The 22,033-nt window shown below is 39.4% G+C and overlaps 1 protein-coding gene across 1 annotated transcript in view; it reads left to right on the forward strand.

Annotated features, from left to right (window-relative positions):
- PTER (phosphotriesterase related) overlaps positions 1 to 21,827 on the forward strand; it is a 69,797-nt gene extending 47,970 nt beyond the window's left edge. Inside the window, exons 4-5 of the mRNA XM_044227127.1 lie at positions 14,509 to 14,649; positions 20,599 to 21,827. Of these exons, the coding sequence (XP_044083062.1) occupies positions 14,509 to 14,649; positions 20,599 to 20,809 (352 nt within the window). The 3' untranslated portion in view covers positions 20,810 to 21,827. The remainder of the gene's footprint in view (positions 1 to 14,508; positions 14,650 to 20,598) is intronic.
- Positions 21,828 to 22,033: the final 206 nt, after the last annotated feature.

Consider the following 22,033-nt stretch of genomic DNA (forward strand, 5'->3'; position numbering starts at 1 on the left):
TTTTCATGAGTCTGACACCATTCCCATGGAATGTGACATTTTAACAAATAGGATTGCTATGTCTATGAGATTTATCTTCACTCTTCTCAATACCATCATTCCCTGAACTGCGTACCGCCTTATATGAAAAAACGCAAGCTCTTTTGTGCTATGTGGCAGCTGGAAAGTTCATATGGTAAAAAGCTCTTCCTAGGGTATATAAACTGTGAAATGTATTTTAAAATAAAGTTTTAATTACGCTTCACAATTCAGAGCCAACTTCTGGTTTTAGTCTAATTTAAACAAGGGTTTTTCTCTCTTGCAGCCATCTGTTCCTTTTGCGTAAGCCGACACTTAAGTCATAATATTGAAAGTGTGACATCATTCCTTCTATGATGTCATTAAATAATCTCTGTAAGGTGGGGACTCGTGCAGTCAGGGAAGTGAATAAAGTAGGAGGAAGTTCCTTGTTCAACTGTAGATAATGGGGAATAAAATTAATACAGAGCAACCTGAATTATATTTCTATTGCTTTTCATTCCCAATGGTTTTCTCATGTTGGAAAGACTGTCCCATAAAAGCAATGTCTTAATACCAAAAGATAAATGAAGCTTTAAAATGCTTACATATACATAAGTCAATCGAAGAAAGACAACTATCATATGATCTCCCTGATATGAGGAAGTGGAGAGGCAATGTGGGGGGTTTGGGGGGGAGGAAAAGAATAAATGAAACAAGATGGGATCGGGAGGGAGACAAACCACAAGAGAGACCCTTAAACTCACAGAACAAACTGAGGGTTGCTGGGAGTAGGGGGGTCAGGAGAGGGTGGTAGGGTTATGGACATTGTGGGGGGGGTGTGCTATGGTGAGTACTGTGAAGTGTGTAAACCCGGCGATTCACAGATCTGTACCCCTGGGGCTAAAAATACATTATATATTTATAAAAAAAATTTTTTGAATTTTAAAAATGCTTACATATATGGAATTAATGAGCATGTTCATGTGACTGCACCAGTTCTAACTGCAGGTCTGACTTTGTGTGAAACCAAAGTTCCTGGGCAATATTTAATTGAAATAACAAGTTATACTTTCTATCCATTGCAGTGTTTAGACTGCACATTAAGAACTTACCTTCTTCAGGGGGAGGCTGGGAAGATGACAGAGTAAGAGGACTCTAAGCTCACCTTGTCCCACAAAAACAACGCAGTAACACATCAGTGCAAATAACCCAGAAGATGTCCGGAAGACTACTGGAACAAACTCCGCCACTGAAAGCAGAGAAGAGGCCACATCAAAGAGTGCACAAAGAGTGGAGACACAGTGTGGAGTGAAATGGGCTGGCTGTCCTTGGGGGATGGGGCAGCCCTGGACGAGGAGAGGAGAGAGAAATAGACTAATACTTGGGGGAGCCTGCACAGGGAAGACAAATCTCCAGAACATTAGGCTTTGAAGGCAAGAGGTCCAAAATTTGTGTGTTCTTACCAGAACTTAACCAGAGGGACTTGAAGCTTGGGGGACTCAGTTCTGGGAAAGCTGAGAGGGGAATAGGAAGCAGAATGCCTGCCTTTAAAGAGACACACAACAAAGAGTCCATGCCAATACAGCCTAGAAGCAGCAGTTTGAAAAATGCCTGGAGTATACGGGAAGGAAAGCTATTTGCTCATCTCAGAGCATGTGTGGAGGAGCAGGGATCACTGGAAGACCCCTTCAGGAATAAAAGAGCTGTCAGATGTCCTCTCCCTCCCTTGCCCCTTGGCATAAACACACAGCCACCTATGGGAACCAGCAGGGCACCACCATCTACTAACGAAATTGTTTACACCAAGCCCCACTCACCTAGGCTTCAGTGGATCTGCTCAGAGGTCCATGCCAAGACACCTGGTAAAAATGGTAAAAAGTACTGATTTAAAAAAAAAAATCTTAAAAGCAGCAAAAGGGGCCACCTGGATGGCTGTCAGTTGAGGTTCCAATCTTGATTTCAGCTCTGGTCTTGATCTCAGGGTCCTGGGATGGAGTCCCATGTTAGGCTCTGTGCTCAGTGGGGAGGAGTCTGCTTGAGATTCTCTCCCTCCCTCTTCCTCTGCTCCTCCCCCCTCCCTGAAATAAATACTTTTTTTTTTTTATATATATAAAAAGCAGCAAAGGAAGACAGTTATATACAAGGGAAACCCTATAAGGCTATAAGTAGAATTTTCAACAGAAACTTTGTAAGCCAGAAAGGAGTGGCATGATCTATTCAAAGTGCTGATAGGAAAAGGTCTGCAGCCAAGAATATTCTATCCAGCAAGGCTATCATTCAGAAGAGAAGGAGAAATAAAGAGTTTCTCAGACAAGCAAAAGGTAAGGAGTTTATGACCACTAAACAAGCTTTATAAGAAACATAAAGGACTTTTCAAGTGGAAAAGAAAGACTATAAATAAAAGAAAAGTAGGGAACATAAAAGCAGTAAAAGTAAGTATATCTGTAAAAATCAGTCAAGGGATTCACAAAATAAAAGGATATAAAATATGACACCATATAACCAAAATGTGGGGAGGAGGAAGAGGAGCAAAAAAAGGGTTCAAACTTAAGCAACCATCAACTTAATATAGACTGCTATATGCAGAAGATGTTATATACAAACCTAAGAGTAACCACAAGTAAAAAAAAAAACAAAAAACCTATAATAGATATGTAAAGATAAAGAGAAAGGAATCCAAGTATATTCCTAAAAGAAGCGAGCCAACCCTAAGGGAGCAAAAGAAGAAAGGATCAGAGAAAATCTATAGAAACAGCCACAAAACAAGTAACAAAATGAAAATAAATACACATCTATCAATAATCCCTTTGAATATAAATTATCTAAATGCTCCAAAAGACAAAGGATGAAAAACCAAGACCCATTTATATGCTGCCTACAAGAGACTTATAGATCTAAAGTCACTTCAGATTGAAAGTGAGGGGATGGAGAAACATCATAGAAATGGATGTCAAAAGAAAGCTGGCATAGCAATACTTATATTGGACAAAATGGACTTTAAAACAAAGGCTGTAACAAGATACAAAGAAAAGCACTATATAATAATAAAGGGGACAATCCTATAAGAAAATATAACAATTGTAAATATTCATGCATCCAATATGGAAGCACCCAAACGCATAAAGCTTTTATTAACAAACATAAAGGAAATAATCAATAGTAACACAATAATAGTAAGGGACTTTAGCATCACACTTTACCTCAATGGCAGATCATACAAATAGAAAATCAACAAGGAAACAATGGCTTTGAATGACACACTGGACCAGAGGCATCTAACAGATATAGTCAGAACCTTCCATCCCAAAACAGCAGAAGATACATTCTTTTCAAGTGCACATGGAACATTCTCCAGAATAGATCACAGAGGCCACAAAACAAGTCTCCACAAATTCAAAAATGTGAAGTCATACCATGCATCTTTTCTGACCACAATGTTATGAAACTAGGTCAATCACAAGAAAATATCTGGAAAGAACACAAATACATGGAGGTTAAATAACATGTTACTAAACAACAAATGTGTCAACTAAGAAATCAAAGGAATCAAAAATTACATGAAAATGAAAATGAAAACACAACAGTTTTTGGGATGTAGCAAAAGCGGTGCTAAGAGGAGAGAATGTGGCAATACATCAACTCAAAGAGCAAGAAAAATCTCAATTAAGCAACCTAAACCTACACCTTAAGAAGCTAGAAAAAAGAAGTACAAGCAAGACTCAAAACCAGCAGAAGGAAGGAAATAATAAAGATTAGAGCATAAATCAATGACATTGAAAGAAAAAAAGCAATAGAACAGATTAATGAAACCAGGAACTGGTTCTTTGCAAAGATCAACAAAATTGATAAACCTCTAGCAAGACTCATCACACACACAAAAAAGGGGGGGGATTCATATAAAATCAATAATGACAGAGGCAAAATCACAACCAACACTACAGAAATAAAATGAATGTAAGAGAATATTATGAAAAATTATACGTCAATAAATTGGAAAACCTAGAAACATATAACTACCAAAACTCAAACAGGAAATGATAGAAAACTTTAACAGACAAATTACCAGCAATGAAATTGTATCATTAATCAAAACATTTTCAACAAACAAAAGTCCAGGTCTGGAGGGCCTCCCAGATTAATTCTACCAAACACTTAAAGAACAGCTAATACCTATTTTTCTCAAACTGTTCCCCCCAAAAAATAGAAGAGGAAGGAAAACTTCCAAATTCATTCTGTGAGACCAGCATTACCCATAAATGAGATAAAGATACCACAAAAAAAGGAGAACCACAGGATAATATCTCTCATGAACATAAATGCAAAAAACCTCAGCAAAAGTAGTAGGAAGCTGAATCCAACAATACATTAAAAAAGTCATTCACCACAATCACATGGAATTTATTCCTGGGATGCAAAGGTGGTTCAGTATTCCCAAATCAATTAATTTGATGTATCACATCAATAAGAAAAAAGACAAAAACTATATGATCAGTTCAATAGATGCAGGAAAAGCATTTAACATCCATTCATATAAAAACCCTCAACAAAATAGGGTTAGAGAGAACATACCTCAACAAAATAAAGGCCATGTATGAAAACCCCACAGCTAGCATCATACTCACTGGGGAAAAACTGAATGATTTTTCCTTAAGGTCAGGAATAAGGCGAGGATGTCTACTCTCACCACTTTTATTTAATATAACATTAGAAGCCCTAGCCACAGCAATCAGACAACAAAAAAATTAAAAGGCATCCAAATTGGTAATGAAGAAGTAAAACCATCACTATTTGCAAATGACATGATACTATATCTGGAAAACACTGAAGACTTCACCAAAGAACTATTAGAGCTGATAAGTGAATTCAATAAGATTGCAGGATACAAAAATAATATACATAAATCTGTAGCATTTCTATACACTAATAATGAAGCAGCAGAAAGAGATATTAAGAAAATAATCCATTTATAAGTGCACCAAAAACAATAAAAATACCTAGGAATAAACTTAGCCAAAGAAGTGAAAGACCTGTACTCTGAAAACTATAAAACACTGATGAAAGAAAATGAAGATGACACAAATAGAAAGATATTCCATGATCATGGATTGGAAGAGCAAATATTGCTAAAATGTTCATATTACCCAAAGCAATCTACAAATTTAATGCAATCCCTATCATAATACCAACAGCTTTTTTCACAGAACCAGAATAAGCAATTCTAAAATTTGTATGGAACCCCCAAAATCCTAAATAGACAAAGCAATCTCAAAAAAGAAGAACAAAACCGGAAGTGTCAGAATTCCAGATTTCATGTTATATTACTAAGCTGTAGTAATCAAAACAGTATGGTACCTGCACAAAAACAGACACATAAATCAGTAGAACAGAATAGAAAGCCCAGAAATAAATCCACAATCATCTGGTTAATTCATCTTTGATAAAGGATAAAAGAATGTGTAATGGGGGAAAAAAACAGTCTCTCTAACAAATGATGTTGGGAAAACTGGACAGCTACATGCAAAAGAATGAAACTGGGCCACCTTCTTACACCATACATAAAAATAAAATAAAAATGGGTCAAGGACCTAAATGTGAGACCTGAAACTATAAAAATCCTAGAAAAGAGCACAAGCAGTGATTTCTCTGACATTGGTCATAGCAACATCTTTCTAGATATGTCTCCTGAGACAAGGGAAATAAAGGCAAAAATAAAACACTGGGACTACACCAAAATAAAAGCTTCTTCACAGCAAAGGAAACAACCAGCAAAACTAAAAGACAATCTACTGAATAGGAAAAGATACTTGCAAATGAGGTATCTGATAAAGTTTTAGTATCCAAAATATAAGAAGAACTTACACAACTTAAACACACACACACACACACACACACACACACACACACAACAATCCAATTAAAAAATACAAGAAATGAATGGACCTTTCTCCAAAGAAGACAACCAGTGGCCAACAGACGTATGAGAAGATGTTCAACATCACTCAACCATTAGGGAAATGCAAATCAAAACCACAATGAGGTATCACTTCACACCTGTCAGAATGGCTAAAATCCCAAAAGTCAAGAAACAACAAGTGTTGGTGAGGATGTGGAGGAAAAAAAACTCTTGTGCACTCTTGGTGGGAATGCACATTGGTGCAGTCACTGCGGAAGACTATGGAGTTTCCTCAAAAAGTTAAAAATAGAACTACTGTACACTCCAGGAATCACACTACTGGGTATTTACCCAAAGAATACAAAAACACTAATTCAAAGGGATATATGCATCTCTATGTTCATTGCAGCATTATTTACAATAGCCAAACAATAGAAGGCACTCCGGTGTCCATCAATAGATAAATGGATAAAGAAGAAGTGGTACATATACAACGGAATATTATTCAGACATAAAAAAAGACCCCACAAAATCTTGCCATCTGCAACAACATGCGTGGATTTAGAGAGCACAATGCCAAGTGGAATAAATGATGAGGAAACCAAGACTTAGAAAAGCTAAGTAACTCAACTTCCCAAATGACAGGTTGAGTATAAAGCCAGTCAGAGAAAGACACATACCATATGACTTCACTCATATGTGGCACTTAAGAAACAAAACAAACTGGAAAAAAAAAAAAGAAACCAAAAAAAGAGACTCTTAACTAGAGAACGAACAGATGGTCAGTGGGGGAGGCAGATTGGGGGGATGAGCGAAATAGGTTAACAGGATTAAGGGCATACTTATCTTGTGAGCACTGAGTAATCTACGGAACTGTTGAACCACTACGTTGTACAACTGAAACTAATATAACACTGTATGTTAACCACACTGGAATTAAAATTTAAAAAAACCCAAAACTTGCCTCTTTCTACTTAGTTTCTATTTTGGCATTAAAAGTAAATTAATTGAAATTTGTCAGTTAAGAATTTTTCAGATTTATAAGATGCAACTGCTATTAGCAATACAGGAATATACAAGAATAGTGTTTTAGAATTATGTTAATATTGAATTTATTAATTTTCATATTAATTTCTTTGAAATATTCCATGATAAACATTTTTAAAAGATTTATTTATTTATTTATTTGACAGAGAGAGAGAGGTTGCAAGTAGGCAAAGAGGTAGGCAGAGGGGGAGAGGAAGCAGGCTCCCTGCAGAGCAGAGAGCCCGATGCAGGACTCGATCCCAGGACCCTGGGATCATGACCTGAGCTAAAGGCAGAGGCTTAACCCACTGAGCCACCCAGGCGCCCTTCATGATAAACATTTAAACATTACATAGATAGTTAGTTCTAGGTGAGTTTAAAAATTCTCTTAAGCAGTTGTTGAAAAACTCCCATAAAATATTAAAGAATCTTACATAACACTATCTGTACAAATATCCACTGGTTTTAAACTGAAGAATTCACTAGGGAGAGAGCCAGTTTTTCTTGGGAATTACTTGGTGATAAATAACTTTAAAAAGAATCAGTCTTTGAAATTCAACACTGTTTTTAATAAATCAGTTGTTTACAGATCCATTTATTATTGTATTTGTATGCCAACTCTAAAAAAATCTCTTGGTCAAGTTCATTAAGTTTTAGCAATGAATATGTCCTGTGCTTCTCTCTGCATCAGGCCCTGAGCTAGTCTGATCTCACATTAGTGCTGCTAAATCATGGTGCAAAGTCTCTAGGCCCAGAAATTCACAGATTGTAATGGCAGATGGATTACGACACGATCACATTCCGTGTAATGGAAAGGGCACTAGGAGTAGGAATATCTGGGGTTTCGATCACTTCAGAGATCCAAGCTTCCGTTTCTTCATCTATGCGATAATGATACTATGTGGCATAACTATTTTACCAATGGACTGTGAGTTTCAGAACAGACTCGTCTCATGCTCTTGATCTCATTCAATGACACCAGCATCTAATCAACTGCCCAGGACAGGCCCTTGATTCTCCTTTTCTGTCGCTGTCACTATGGAAATGGTGACTCATCACTTACTCTTCCTGCTGTCTGCCCTATTCTTCTCAAGGACGGCATTATTCACCCAGATGTTAAATTCCTCCCTTCCCTGCACTCTCACATGATGAAACCTGTCTACCTCACAAAGATCTCCAAATATGATGCCTCCTAGCCAGTCCTCTGTTGTTAAGTCAGGCCCTCATCTGCCATCTGAACCACTGTTAATAGTCTCCAAACAAGAATTGCTCCCTTAGCTTTGCCCATGGGGACACCATCTTGATCTTTCCAAGTGCAAACTGGATTACATTCCTCAACCCCCACTTGTAGCTCTTAAAGGACCCCTTCAGCTTCAGCACAAAATCCAGATGTCCTGATCATCTGGTCTACACCCATCCCTACATCTCATCTCCCACGATCTCGAGCACACGCGCCACATTCGGGTTAATGCCACACGGGCTGTGACGCTCAGTGCCCTGTGCTCATTGTTCTTACATGCTTCTCAATCTGCAGCTCATGAGAGGTTTTCTTTTTACAAAGCTTTTCCTGAATGAGCCAAACAGGATCTGTTATCCCTTTCTCTGAGCCAGTGCGGTTCCTAGCAGTAATTTTATTATTTTCCTTGGTGGGTCTGTAAAACAATTATTTGTCTCTTTTTTTCTAATAGACCCTGAACCTCTTAAAGGATGGGACAGTGTGTTATTTGTCTTTGTTTATCTAGTGAATATCTCATACTGTAAGTTGATGATCAATAATTTCTTATAGGTGGTTGCATAGATGGATGTTTGCTTCTACCCCCATGCACTTTAGCTCTGAAAATCACAGCATTGTCTTCAGTAACAAAATTCTTTCTTTTTTTTTTTTCCCTCTCAACAGATGTTCTTTATCATCCATCCCTCAACACCTGAACCCCCCCAACCTTTCTCTGAACAGTCTTCTTTTCAATAAACTCCACTCAAATGAATGTCTCCTTTTACTGTCCTTTCATAACACTTCATATTTAGTTGTATCAAAAAAAAAGCTTTCAACACTTTTAATTGTCATTATTAGTTTAAATGCTTATCTCCTTCCCTTGGACTTTACGTTCCTTAAGACAGCAGCTCAAATTTCTTCCTCATGTCCGTATCCCCAGCAGAGGCTAGCACAAGGATAGTACAAGATAGTAGGTGCTTGCTGAATTAATTCAGGAAGGTGCGCCTGAATGTATGAAATGAAACAATGTATTTGAGAGTTCTCTGAAACTGGAAAACCCAAGACAAATGTTAGATACTGTTATCATCTTGATCACACCCACGAATCATATCCCTTCCTCTGCTCCTTCCTTCTTTCTACCTAGACAGCCCACAGACCCTCATCTAAATTATCACTTCACGCAGACTTCCTTGCTCCCACTCAAAATACATTTTGACATTAAACCAAACCCCTCAGCACTTGGATAAGATCTAGAATATAAAGAGTTTTGAAAAACAGAATCAACTCTCCTGCGATTTAGTACCAGCCTTTAAATGCTAGTAAATGATAACCATATTCTGAAAATGAAGATTGCCAGATCATTTTAGGTACCATTTTTTTTGGGGGGGTGCTGATGGCAGTATGTTTGTCCTAAATTTATGCCTGTTCCTTATATAGAGAGAATTAGTTTAATAGGTGGCAAAAGTATAAAACATGTAGTAGAAGAAATAATATATATAAAATATGAATGACAAGAATGCTTGATACAAAATTTTCAGCTTCTTCCCAGGAAATCCCAGGATATTTTACAAATGACATTGCAATCATTTCATCCACCTTGAAGAAGGGACTTTCTCCAGTGTGAAAGGCAGTAGGCTCTTTGTATCTCAAAATCACCCCAGTGCCTGTTAGGCCAAGAGGTGAAAAATACTTACCTTAAAGGCTGGGGAAGACCGGAATAAGAAAGAAGATAATTTTCATGGATATAGAATATGGAATGAACAGAACTGGCTGGAGTTGACACCTCCACTTCTATAAGAAGTGCCAGGAGATCACTGATGACTGGGAGGGGCAGGACCTCTGCTAATCCTCATCTGAAAGGCGTCAAGCAGAGTACATTTTCCCAGGGTACCATTCTGACATTTGGGGTCAAGTCTTCCTCCAAGTGAAAAAAAAAGTCACTTGCATAAATGCAACTTCAGTAGCACCTTGACAGTTCGTGGAAATCATCCAAATGAATGCCAGTTTAATGTGGTGAAGTCACCCTGTTAGACAGGAATGGTGCAGGGCTGCTCCAGGATGTCTTTGGGGGGGGTGAGGTGCACGACTCATAGCTGAGTGCTGGTGAGAAGTACGTGGGGGACACTCCCATCACAGAAGGGGCAGCGTGGCCTAAGCACATGGCTTCTGAGACAAACAGGGTCTAGCTTTATTCTCAACCTGTCATTTGGGAAGTTGAGTTACTTAGCTTTTCTGAGTCTTGGTTTCCCCATCTATGAAATGGGGATGATCCCACCGTCCTCATACAGTTTTTGCAAGGATTAAATGAGATAGGGCTATTTTAAATACTTGATGATTATTATGTGGGGTTTTTTGTTTGTTTGGTTGGTTTGGATTGGTTTTTTTGCTTAACCTCTCTCTCCCATCCTATCCCCCATTAACAACTCATACCAAATTCTGGGGTTTTTTCCCAGGACTTTCTTTTGAAAATTGTGTATGATCACTGACGATATTTTTTCCCCATGGATTTTGCACATCAGTGAGGAGAATGAAAGTGAATTCATTTCTCAGTTTCCTTCACACTAATGTTCAGTTATCCAGAGGGTGTCATATCACCAAATGTCAGTAAAAATAATAATATACAATGCATAATATATAGTATATAATGTATAATGTATGATTTCATCTATCTATCTCCTGGCTCTTTAATGATAGCAAATTTGTCAGCTTCATTTTTTTAACTGCACTTTCCAAATGTCCAAAATAACAGCTTTTACTCTTCTTCTGAAGACGTCTTCTCCTTTCCATGTGACTAGGAAATTTTTAAAAGGACCAGCACCCCCCCTCCAAATCATACTGCTTTCTATGTGCTGTTCTACAGAATAAGAATTCCCAGGGGTTGCTTTTGAAACTTACATGTGCCGATGAATCTTATTAAACATGTTAGCCTTCCCCTAGAAAAAATATCTTCACCTGTGGTGATATTCTCAGATAACATTTATAATATTAGAAGCACTTGTATAAAATTGACATCTGGAGAATTAGATCCGTATTATTCCCCATTCCTCTGTTAGATGAGGCTGTTACAGAACCACACTAAAGGGATCACACACGGCCTCATGGGTCACTGCAAGGCCTTAGGTTTTTCTCTGTAGGAAATGGGAAGTCATCGGTGAGTTCTGAGCACATGGGAGACCTGATCTGACTTAGTTGTAGTGATAGCACTTTTGTCGCCATATTTGACTTGACCGCAGTAGAGCAAAGGGCAGAAGAGTGAGGAGAGCAGTTGAGAGAGAGATGGTGATGATTTGGGCCAGAGGGTAGTGGGAGATATGGTGACATGACCATATTCTGGTCACATTTTGGAAGTTGAACCAAAAAGCTGTCCCAATAGGCTGGATGTGTAGTGCGAGATGAAGGAAACAGTCAAGGATGGCTGTAAGTTGTTTAGCCTGAGCAAATGGATAGATGGAGTTGCCACCAACAGAGAGAGAGGGAACGTTGTCAGAACAGCTGGTTTAGGGTGGTAGATGAGGGCTCTAGTTAGAGACATGTTAAGTTTGAGCTGTTTATTAGACACCTAAGTGGAGAAGGCAAACAGGCAATTAGATATGCAATTCTGGACTTCAGGACAGAGGTCTGATCTGGTGTTAGAAGACCCTTAATATGTGCCCCTGAGAGCCTTAGAGCAGTATCACATTCCTAGTAAGAAAGCAAGCAGTGGTCATCATTAATTCAATTGCTTCTCCTCCTTTGACCAGTGTCATTTGAATTGTCCAATATAACTGTAATGGTCAACTCCTGCCTACCATATGTATTTATCCTCTGAGCTAACAATTACAGAAATGTACAAAGTAATCCTTTCTTACTTTTTGGGTTTATCACTGCCTTGTCCCCATGCTACCATTTGATGGGAAATTCCCCATTTTTCAAGTGCATTTTGTGGGGAGGGAAATCAAGTTCAAAGTAAAGATTAAAACAACACTTCACGTGCTATCGTCAGTATAATTATGGACAAAGTCCTCTGAGCACAAAATGTTTGGCAGTAGGAGAAGTCATATAGAATGATGGTTAAGATAGCTGATTCTAGCATTGAAATGAACTCATATTCTAACACATCACCTTGAATAAGTTTCTAATCTCTCACTTCTCCAATTCTCCATCTATAAAATTGAGATCAGTGGAATTATGGAGAAAATTAAATGGGGTAATGGATAATAAAGTGCTTAGCAGAATGCCAGACACAAGTAAGTTCTTATAATTTTCAGCTCTTATGATGCCAAGCAACTTTACTTTTTGTTTTCAGTTGTAACTAAGACTAAAAACTCTCCTATGGCTTTTCTTTGAACATAGGCTTTTCATTGGATACCTATTTCAAAATATCACTTAAAATTTACAGAACTTAGTCTCAAAGCATTAGGCCAAAGGAAAGAGAAAGACATTAGGAGCTAAAATAGGAGTGTGATCCTATTTGATCCAATGAAGGGATCATAGTCACCTTCATCCCCTGCTTGTCTCCTCACCCACCCCCAGCATCTTGCCTGTATTGGTAATTTAAAAACTGAAGGAACTGACTCAAGAGAAACACGCTAAACTTCCCTCTTATGTTATTTTAATTGTGTATATTTTGTTTTTAAGCCTGGTTCTTTGGGGGAAAACACAATGTGTCTACTATAGAAAAACACATATTCTTTTAGGCAAGTAATTTTGGAAGCACAAGACAGTCTCCAGGGTAAGAAGATGGAAAAGGAGTGGTATTAGCAGAAGATAGCACAGAACGAATGCACATTTTGTAGTGTAAAAGAAAGATATTTTAGCCTCCCTGCCTAAAACAACACTGTGCACTATCAGTTATGCTGAATTGTTGAATGGAATAAAATGGAACCAGCTACAATACGACTGCTTAGAGTGAAAGTCAATAGTCACCTCCTAGGTAGCATCCCAAGACAGCAGAAACCTCTCGCACTCATGACACACAGAGGCTTAATTGGTCCTCCTATGGTTTGGAACAAAAACCCTGAAAATACTTCTGACCTCTTCGAAGCAGATTTATAGACATATAACGGTACTTTAATCCTTGTGTCCTGGAATTGCCAAGGTAATAGAATATCAGTGGATAAAAGCCTAGTAAGACAATGATCATCTAATATTCCAACTCTGTGCCAGGCCAGTTTGGAATTTCAATCACTTCCATTCTCTGCACCCTGACCTCCCTTCACACAATGTCTAAAGGGTGTGTTTTTCACTCACATTATTTCCATATTGTCTCCTGATTGATTGGTTGATTTCTCTCCTTCCTTCTTTCCTTCCTTCTTTCTTTCTTTTTTCTCTATGTGTTTGAATCTCTACCATGGTATTTTTTTAAAGATTTTATTTATTTATTTGACAGAGAGATCACAAGTAGGCAGAGAGAGAGGGGGAAGCAGACTCCCTGTTGAGCAGAGAGCCTGATGTGGGGCTCGATCCCAGGACCCTAAGATCATGATCTGAGCCGAAGGCAGAGGCTTAACCCACTGAGCACCCCGGTGCCCCTCTATCAGGGTATTATTGGGGTTAACTTCATGTACCCCTTTTTACCTGTTAAATTTACTTGTTAAAAATTCTTTAAATTTTTACTTGTTAAATTTATTGAGATCATCTACTCTTGCTCTGGACTCTGCTCCCCTGCCTGTAGCTGCAGCTTCTCTTCTCCACCTCTTCTTTCCTGTTCATTTACGTTGTCTTACATCATGAAACTGCTATTCTTACTATGATGTCTAAAGAAATGAGAAGACATCCCGAAAAATTCTCATGAAATAATAAATCCTATTTAAAAACTAGGCACACCAGAACACAAACAGCTGTACGAGTGTTGCCCTCTTTTTGAAAAGTTGCAGTGATGTTCACAAACGACGAGGAAGCCCCAAAATGACACTGGAATTCATTTTGGAACCCCTTCATGGTCTTCACAAGAAAATCACCCTATTACTTTACCTTAGCTTCATATTTTACCCAGATACTCACCTAATGCACCAGACGGATGCCAAATTTCCTTTGTTAGCTTCCAGAGTTCAGAGCTATCCCACTTCTATGAAGGATTTTCAAAAGAATATGGAACATATCCTGAAGACAATTCTGAAGGAGAATTAAAAATTGTTTTTGAATAATGGCAGTATCCTTAAAATGCCTATAGCTCCCAAGTACTTTAGAAGGGAAAACTCCCTTTTAGATAAGGATAAATTCCTTTATTTCTGGTAACAAATTGCATTGACTGTTTTATAGCTAAACCGTAAGAGCCAACTCAAAAGTTCTGTTACTTCCATTATACTTCGGTACACAGTACACTTAGAACTTTTAATCTGTATATGTGGAAGATGTGCTCTTGACAATAACAGTGTGTCTGTCTTATTGTCTCTAGGACTATACTTGATAAAACGGAACTACTAGAGTTTGCTCAACTTGGCTGTTACTTGGAATATGATCTCTTTGGGACAGAACTCCTTCATTACCAATTCAACCCGGATATCGACATGCCCGACGATAATAAAAGAATTAGAAGGTAAATATGATGAAATCTCCGATAGCATTCTCTTTTCCCAGCCCATTTTGACTCATAGCTGGAAGGGTATTAGCAAAGATTCAGAAAACAGTATGCAGGCAGAACCAGAGACTTGCAGAAAAAAAGTATCAATGCTATTGCAGGGAGAAAATCTTTATATATTATTTCAAGAAGGAAATGAGTCATCCTAAGTAGGCAAAAGCTTAGCGGAGCCTTAGAAGTTCAGTGCAGATGGGCAGCTGACAAGAAAGAGATAATATTTAACCCCCGTCACGACAATAAGAGAACAAAGATGTTTTCCTCTTTTTATCCCTAACAAAGTAAGCAGTTTCTTTCCCACGTTGCCGACGCTGAAGTCCTAACCTCCTACAATGAATTTCTGAAACGCTTTATCAAAAATACTCACTATGGAGATGATTGAAACTTAAATGCTGTAAGTAGAATGTCTAAAGACCAACCATCATAAGATCTCACCCCTTCCAAACTGTCTAAGCGAATGATCGTATGAGTCATTCTCGGCAACCAAGTGGAAAATTTGGGGAGGTAAGGGCGGATAGCTACCTGGTTTGTCTTGGTTACACGGTGACGTGAACCTGGAATGCACCAAATTAGGGAATCTGAGAGGAGACACAGATTCGGGATTAACAAGGATGACTGGTTTGGGAGTATCGAAGAGTTGCTCTCCAGTGGAGCAAAGGGTTAAGGGTGGGAAGATCAGGGCAGGGATCTGAACTGAGACTAAATGTGGGCGTCTTCGGTCTATATGTCATGGTTGGTGGCGTGGGAACGAATGAGATCACTCAGAGAAGAGAATGAGGACAGAGCCCTGGGGAACACTGATATTTAAGGGATGGACTCAGGAACAGTCACTCAAGGACAGATTGAAAAGTTTTAATAGCAGGGAAATGTGTTGCGGTGACAGTCGGTGCAGGAGAATACGCAGAGCAGAAGGGCTTGGACACTGGACAGGTGGAGGCATCAAGCGCAATCAAGGCTGAAAAGTGTCCGTTGGATTTCATGGGCTGGAGACTGTCTTGCATTTAGGAATTGCAGTCTCCACAGTCAAGGCTTGAGGAAGGAGGAGGGGGTAAGGGAGAGGAGAGAGAATGGGGAGGGTATTCTTTCAAGAAGCTTGGTAGTAAAGGGAAGCAGGGGTGTAGGGCCAAAGCGAGAAGCCACGGCAGGATCCTGAGGTTTTATAGAGTTGAGCGTGGTTATGTGCCTGAGAGCAAAAGCAGAGAGAGACAGAGACCGAAACCAGTCCCGGGAAGCAGTACTCAATCTACAGGGCTGCTATAGAATTTATATGAAATAAAGTATGCAGAGTTTTTACATGAGTGTCTGGTGCAGAATATGAAAATAGTCAATCGATGCTAAGTTAAAACAATCTGGAGAGAGGAGCTACAGAGCGAGGCTTCTAAGGAGACAGACAGATGGAATCTGGGAAGCAAACGGAAAGTTGGTTGAAAGGGATAAGGCGAGCAATGGGGTGAATGCAGAGAGATGTCGTGGTGAGAACAGGAAACTGAGGACATATGGTCGCACATGTTTGGTAGTGTCCCTGTGAAGTAGACATGGTTATCTTCTGAGAAGGAAGGGAAAGATTCAGGGCAGGACCTCGTGGAAGAGGAGGAAGCCTGGGAATGGATGCTCAGGGAATGAGAGAGACACGGATGGGACGTGTCACGTGTGAGACCCACGTGAGACTCAAGATCTTTACAGACTGCAGAGTGGCTCCAATGCACGTGATGTGGTGATTGTTTCCACCCAAAATGTTGCGTATTTTGGCAGTAAGACCAAGGAAGCTTTGAGGAGAGGCAGAAAATGTGAACAGTTAGAGAGACTGACGGTTGGGATTCTGTCTTCAAAAACATGGCTGACAGCCCGGGGAACAGGGGTGGGGTTGAGTGAGGGTCATGGGGTCCAAGATGGAGGAAAGGGAGTATAGAGAGAACTGGGATGATACAGGAATCATAGAGCAGAGGCGAATAACCAGAAGCCTGAGTGAAGCGGGGGTATGTACACAGAAGGAGGTGAGAGGAAACATAGAGGGATGTAACTTGTGGTCAGAGTGGGAAACCCAAGATCGAGATTTCAGAGAGGAAGTAGTCTTCCATGATGACAAGAACTAGAATGTGGTTATGGGTGTAGAAACCGCTTTGGAATACAAGTAGAGAGAAGTGACCTACAGAAGGGACATCCAGAAACTGAGGTTCAAGCAGCAATAGTGGGATATACACACCCGGGGGCTGAGGGAAAGATCTCGAGCCGGTGGCCACAGTTGGGGCAGCCCTCAGCTCTTACCCTGGGCAGTCAACCTTTACATCTGCGTGCCTTCTTCTGTCCCTGTGTGTGGTCACTCCTTCTTGATGACCTCAGTAACAGTAAAAGGTGCTTCAAGTTTAATATCGTCAGGGAGAGCTGGTTGACCCTTCCCACCCTAGCTATGTCAACATGAAGACACTTGGCCATATGTAAGCAAACTGACCTGACCAGTGAAGCTAGGTCTTTAAAAATTTTTTCTAAACCACTGAAATCAGTTCTTTGATACACAGATTTATTGGGGTTTTTTTGTGTGTGTGTTCATCTTATGTAATGATTTTTACTTGCCCAGGAGCACCATTCAGTAGGCGCAAACGTGTGTCCCTAGGGTCCCCGAGCCATACTCAGAGGCAAATATTCCCTGGAATTTGAAGTGGGCAGTGTGATAGGGCTTTTTCATCTTTCATGATCTCAAAACTATGATTTCCTGAGGAGGAAACAATTCAACTTAGAAACAGGAAGTTTGCTTTGAGGACCTGATTCCTTTCCCTAAGCTCCTTTGTGGCAGTGAGCTGCATCTTTTGTATCTTTAGGAGGAAGCCTACATGATTCATCAGGCTCTTGGACCTTGAATAAGAGGGCAAGGATCTGTAGGGGGGGTCTACAAAGGAGATATGGGGTGGGGAGGACAACCAACACCTCGTCTCATATTCCTTCTTAGCAGCTTTTGGCTATTAATTCAAGAACAAGAATTTTATTCTGGTCAGCTTTCCTTGAACCAAATATAAACATTCAGGACATATGGAAATATATCAAAATTTATATGTAGTATATGTGTGTTTATGTATATCCACATACGTATACTTAATTGTCCTTAAATGAAAATCACGCATTAGGTCACTTGACTCAAATACAGCTCACGGTAATTACTGAATGACCTTTTATGCTCTGGTACCCCTCGCCCCCCCCCCTTTGGGCACCTGATTTTCATCACCCATTGGCAGTCCTTTTCCGAGCCTTAGTCATCTTACAGCTCTGAACTGCAAGAACAGAGAAGCACGCTTCTGCCTACCTCTGGTTTTCAGCACCAGAAATTCTGTGTCTAACACCTGTTTTCAATCTTATGCTCCATTTCTCAAATCTTATTATATCTCTGCCTTTTCACACTTTGTAGTCTCTCTCTAATATTTGTTTGCAAAACACTAACTCATTTGTATTTCTATAATTACTGTCATATTTGTCTTCTCATCTACAGTGGTTCTTTCCTTCTGGCGGCATCACTGGAACTACTGTTCTTCCATACAATGGCACAGCACAAGAGAGAAGCTTTTATTCCAAGAGTTGCCAAGTTAGGGCTCCTGGGTGGCTCAGTTGGTTTAGCATCTGCCTTTGGCCAAGGTCATGATCACAGAGTCCTGAGACGGAGTCCCACATCAGGCTCCCTGTTCAGCGGGGAGGCTGCTTCTCCGTATCCCTCTGCCCCTCCCTTCTGCTCATGCTCTCTCGCTTTCTATCAAATAAATAAAATCCTTAAGGAAAAAAAAAAAAAAAAAACTCTAGGGAAAAAAAAAAAGGAGTGGCCAAGTTATATCTTGGTAGTCAGGAGATAACTATGTTTGAAGTGCCACGGCAATATTCTTCTCATAAGGGAACTGGTCTCCCCATTCTTGACTTAGTGAGTTCTATGGGTTTTCACTTTTCAATGAGTATCTTACCCATTATACTCTTTCCTTACTGTCTCACAATCTGATAACTTTGGGATAGCAGGAGGCCAAGTACAGGTATTTGTTTCTCCATACGAAATTCCTCTGTAGTAACGTGACACCATTTTTTTTCTCAGACACGGAAAAGAGACAAAAACTTCAGGAAATGTTCAGAAAATATAAGGGGGGAAGTGTACCCTAAAATTTCCGGGAACATGATATTCCTTTTCAGTTGGGGATCAAGGTTTGTTACACTAAGTTTCAGCAATGCGTACGCATTCTGTTTAATCTTCCTCTTTTCTCATAAATGATCATATAACTCAGAGCATTCCCTTAAAGAGATCCCGTTCCAAAAGTAACGTCAGACAAGAGCTTTTGGACGCTATACAAATTTTTAAAGAGGTAAATATCCACGGCGGCACAAACAGAAGTCCAAGATCTTGCAGGACACGCTTGGGTACGTGTGACACGAATACAGATTACTAGACAAAAAGGCTCGGGGTGGCTCTTCTCTGGCCCTTGCCTTCCTTTGACCTACAAACACAAGATCTCATCTTCAATTATAATTTTATTTTAAAACATCTGTTCTCGGAGGGCAAGGCTTTGTGTTTGAGGTTTCTGTGTGGTGGTCCACAATTTGCTGATTCTAGTCATTATTAAATATGACTCATGCACCGGAATGGCAAAAAAATGTCCTAGAAACAAAAAGGATACCTTTTAAATAATTAGTCTCTGGGAAGAAGGTGCTGTCCAACCATCTAGATTCGTTTGGGAATCCAGAGACTGACAAGCCCGTGTAGAGAATGCCAGAGAAGAACCACTGTCTCCAAGTTGCACCTCCTGCTCTCAGCGACTCGCAGAAGTCACGACAGACAGTGCCCAGAGTCCAGACACACACAGATGGTAGCTGTCAGGAGGTGACTCACACTATAGATTACAGCATTTAACAAAGCAAAGAGGATTAGATGTTTAGACAGAAGTTGGAAAGCCATTCTCGAGGCAACTGGCTATAAATTTAAAGGAATATCTCAATATTTACAACAATCTTATTGAAATAGAAGGAAGACAGAATCAATCGTTGGCTGATTTAATTCAATGCTCTGAGACAACTACTAAGCCAAAATTTCCATAGTTACTTCGAAGGGACCAGTGCTCGAACTACAGAGGTACCTTTCCTGGCCTTTTTTTTTTTTTTTTAAGATTTTATTTATTTATTTGACAGACAGAGATCACAAGTAGGCAGAGAGGCAGAGATAGGGGAGGAAGCAGGCTCCCCACTGAGCAGAGATCCCGATGTGGGGCTCGATCCCAGGACCCTGAGATCATGACCTGAGCTGAAGGCAGAGGCTTTAACCCACTGAGCCACCCAGGTGCCCCCTTTCCTGGCCTTTTTAAAATGACCATCTAGTTGATAATATGCCCTTCACCTTCAAAACAAGAGATTTTACTCTCGGAATGTTTTACTTATATGAAGATTCATTTCGTTTCCCTTTTTTAATCACAAATTGCCATTGATCATATTTGCTAGACGAATGGAGAGACAGAGACAGAGAGACAGAGAGACAGTGAGCCAGAGAGAGAATGGAATCTGGAAAAATGGGTCCACTAAGAGAGGGATTTTAGAGCAGAGAGCTGGCTACAAATCCAGAACAAAGTTACTTTATGAAATGCCAACTATTTCTTTCTGAATGACTGGCACATTCTATTAGAAACTGTTTTTAATGCAGTATTGCTGGCGTTGTCATAAATACCACAGGCTAGAAATTTCTCTGTGCGTGGAATAAGGACCAGGCTCCTACTAGGATGCAGTGCTATCTTTATCATTACCGCGGAGTATTTAATGAGGGCCTCCCACTACCCATGCCATAGCGGAAGGCAGTATTTCTACAGCAAGCATAATACGTCTATGAGTAAAACATTTGAAGCGCCCCGATAATTTAAAATGTGAGACCAATGCCATTTAATGAGTTAACATTTTTTACAGAGTGCGTCTTCTGGTGGATGAAGGCTATGAAGACCGAATTCTGATGGCACATGACATACATACGAAGCATCGGCTAATGAAATACGGAGGTCACGGCTATTCTCATATACTCACCAACATTGTTCCTAAAATGTTGCTTAGAGGTATCACTGAGAATGCAATTGATAAGATACTGATAGAAAACCCTAAGCAATGGCTAACTTTCAAATAGGATGGTTGTTTATGAGTTCATACCTTGAGTATCAAGCTTGCGGAGAACATTTTTCAGTGATTTCCAGCACATTGTGAGATATTAATCAGAGCCCTATAGGACCAATAGTGGGCCCTTTCCTTTTCATGAAATTTAGAAGAGTTTTGCCTTCTCAGAAACTGCGGTTGCCCCTGTACCTTAAGAAGTTACTAACCTAATTCTGCCCTATTGTTTTGCCTCCACAAAATAAATACAGAAATACCTATTTCCAAACAGCGATTTACAGTCTGTGTCCCCTTAGTGGAGTTTTGTTTTGTTTTGTTTTCTTAATCTATCAGCTGCACTACTTGAGAAAATTTAAAGTGTTTCTAGTTAAATTACCCCCTTCTGGAGCAATCTAATGTTACTTGTAATATTAATGATCCTACTAATTATCCTGCTGTTCTTTAATTAATGCTTAATGAATAATACGGCACTTTAAAATAGCTTCGGCAGCAAAGGAAGTTAAATTTTGAGGCTTTTTTTCCCCCAGAGGATACTGTAATACAATTACCAATTCACAATGGTAAAAAAGATTGTGTAAGCTTAATTATATGCTGTCTACCTTATCTATATTTACTGATAATAAATCAGTTTTGTTGCCTGTGGCTTCCTGGTATCCATTTTTGCTGTAAAACTTTGTTGTTTTAAACCTGTATAAGGGAGCATGAACACCTAACAGTGAATTGTAAAAATTCAATCATAATAATAAAAATATATTACATAATATAGTTCAATGAATCATTATATCTATAACAAAGGCCAAAGTTTAATTAATAATATGTAATGCAAAAAAAGATAAATGTTTGCCTTATATGTATTCCCTTTAATCCCTTTACCTTTTATTTGTTTTTTCTTGGGCCTAAACAAAGAAAATAATGCTTAGTTATCTGAAGGAAAGGTCAGATCTATTAGAAATGACATTCTGATTCTAGAGCCTGCTCTTCAGAAGGTACCCAGCCCTGATGTTTGTGTAAATAAAGCCTTTTTAAAACCCATAGAAGATGTGCACTGCTGCTTACAAATTAATCTTTTGGTTGATTCCTCGTTATACTATTTGTTAACTGCCTCCCCCAAAACAAATCTCCAAACCCTTGCTACCAATTTCTCTTTGATAAATACATATTGTTAAACAGACATAAATCCATTGCAACTCCTTCATGACTTATCCAACGTATTAGAAAGGCCAAACAGAATTAGTCACTA

Source organism: Neovison vison, chromosome 12 (assembly GCF_020171115.1).
Source record: "Neovison vison isolate M4711 chromosome 12, ASM_NN_V1, whole genome shotgun sequence".
In the NCBI taxonomy this organism is placed as follows: Eukaryota; Metazoa; Chordata; class Mammalia; order Carnivora; family Mustelidae; genus Neogale; species Neogale vison.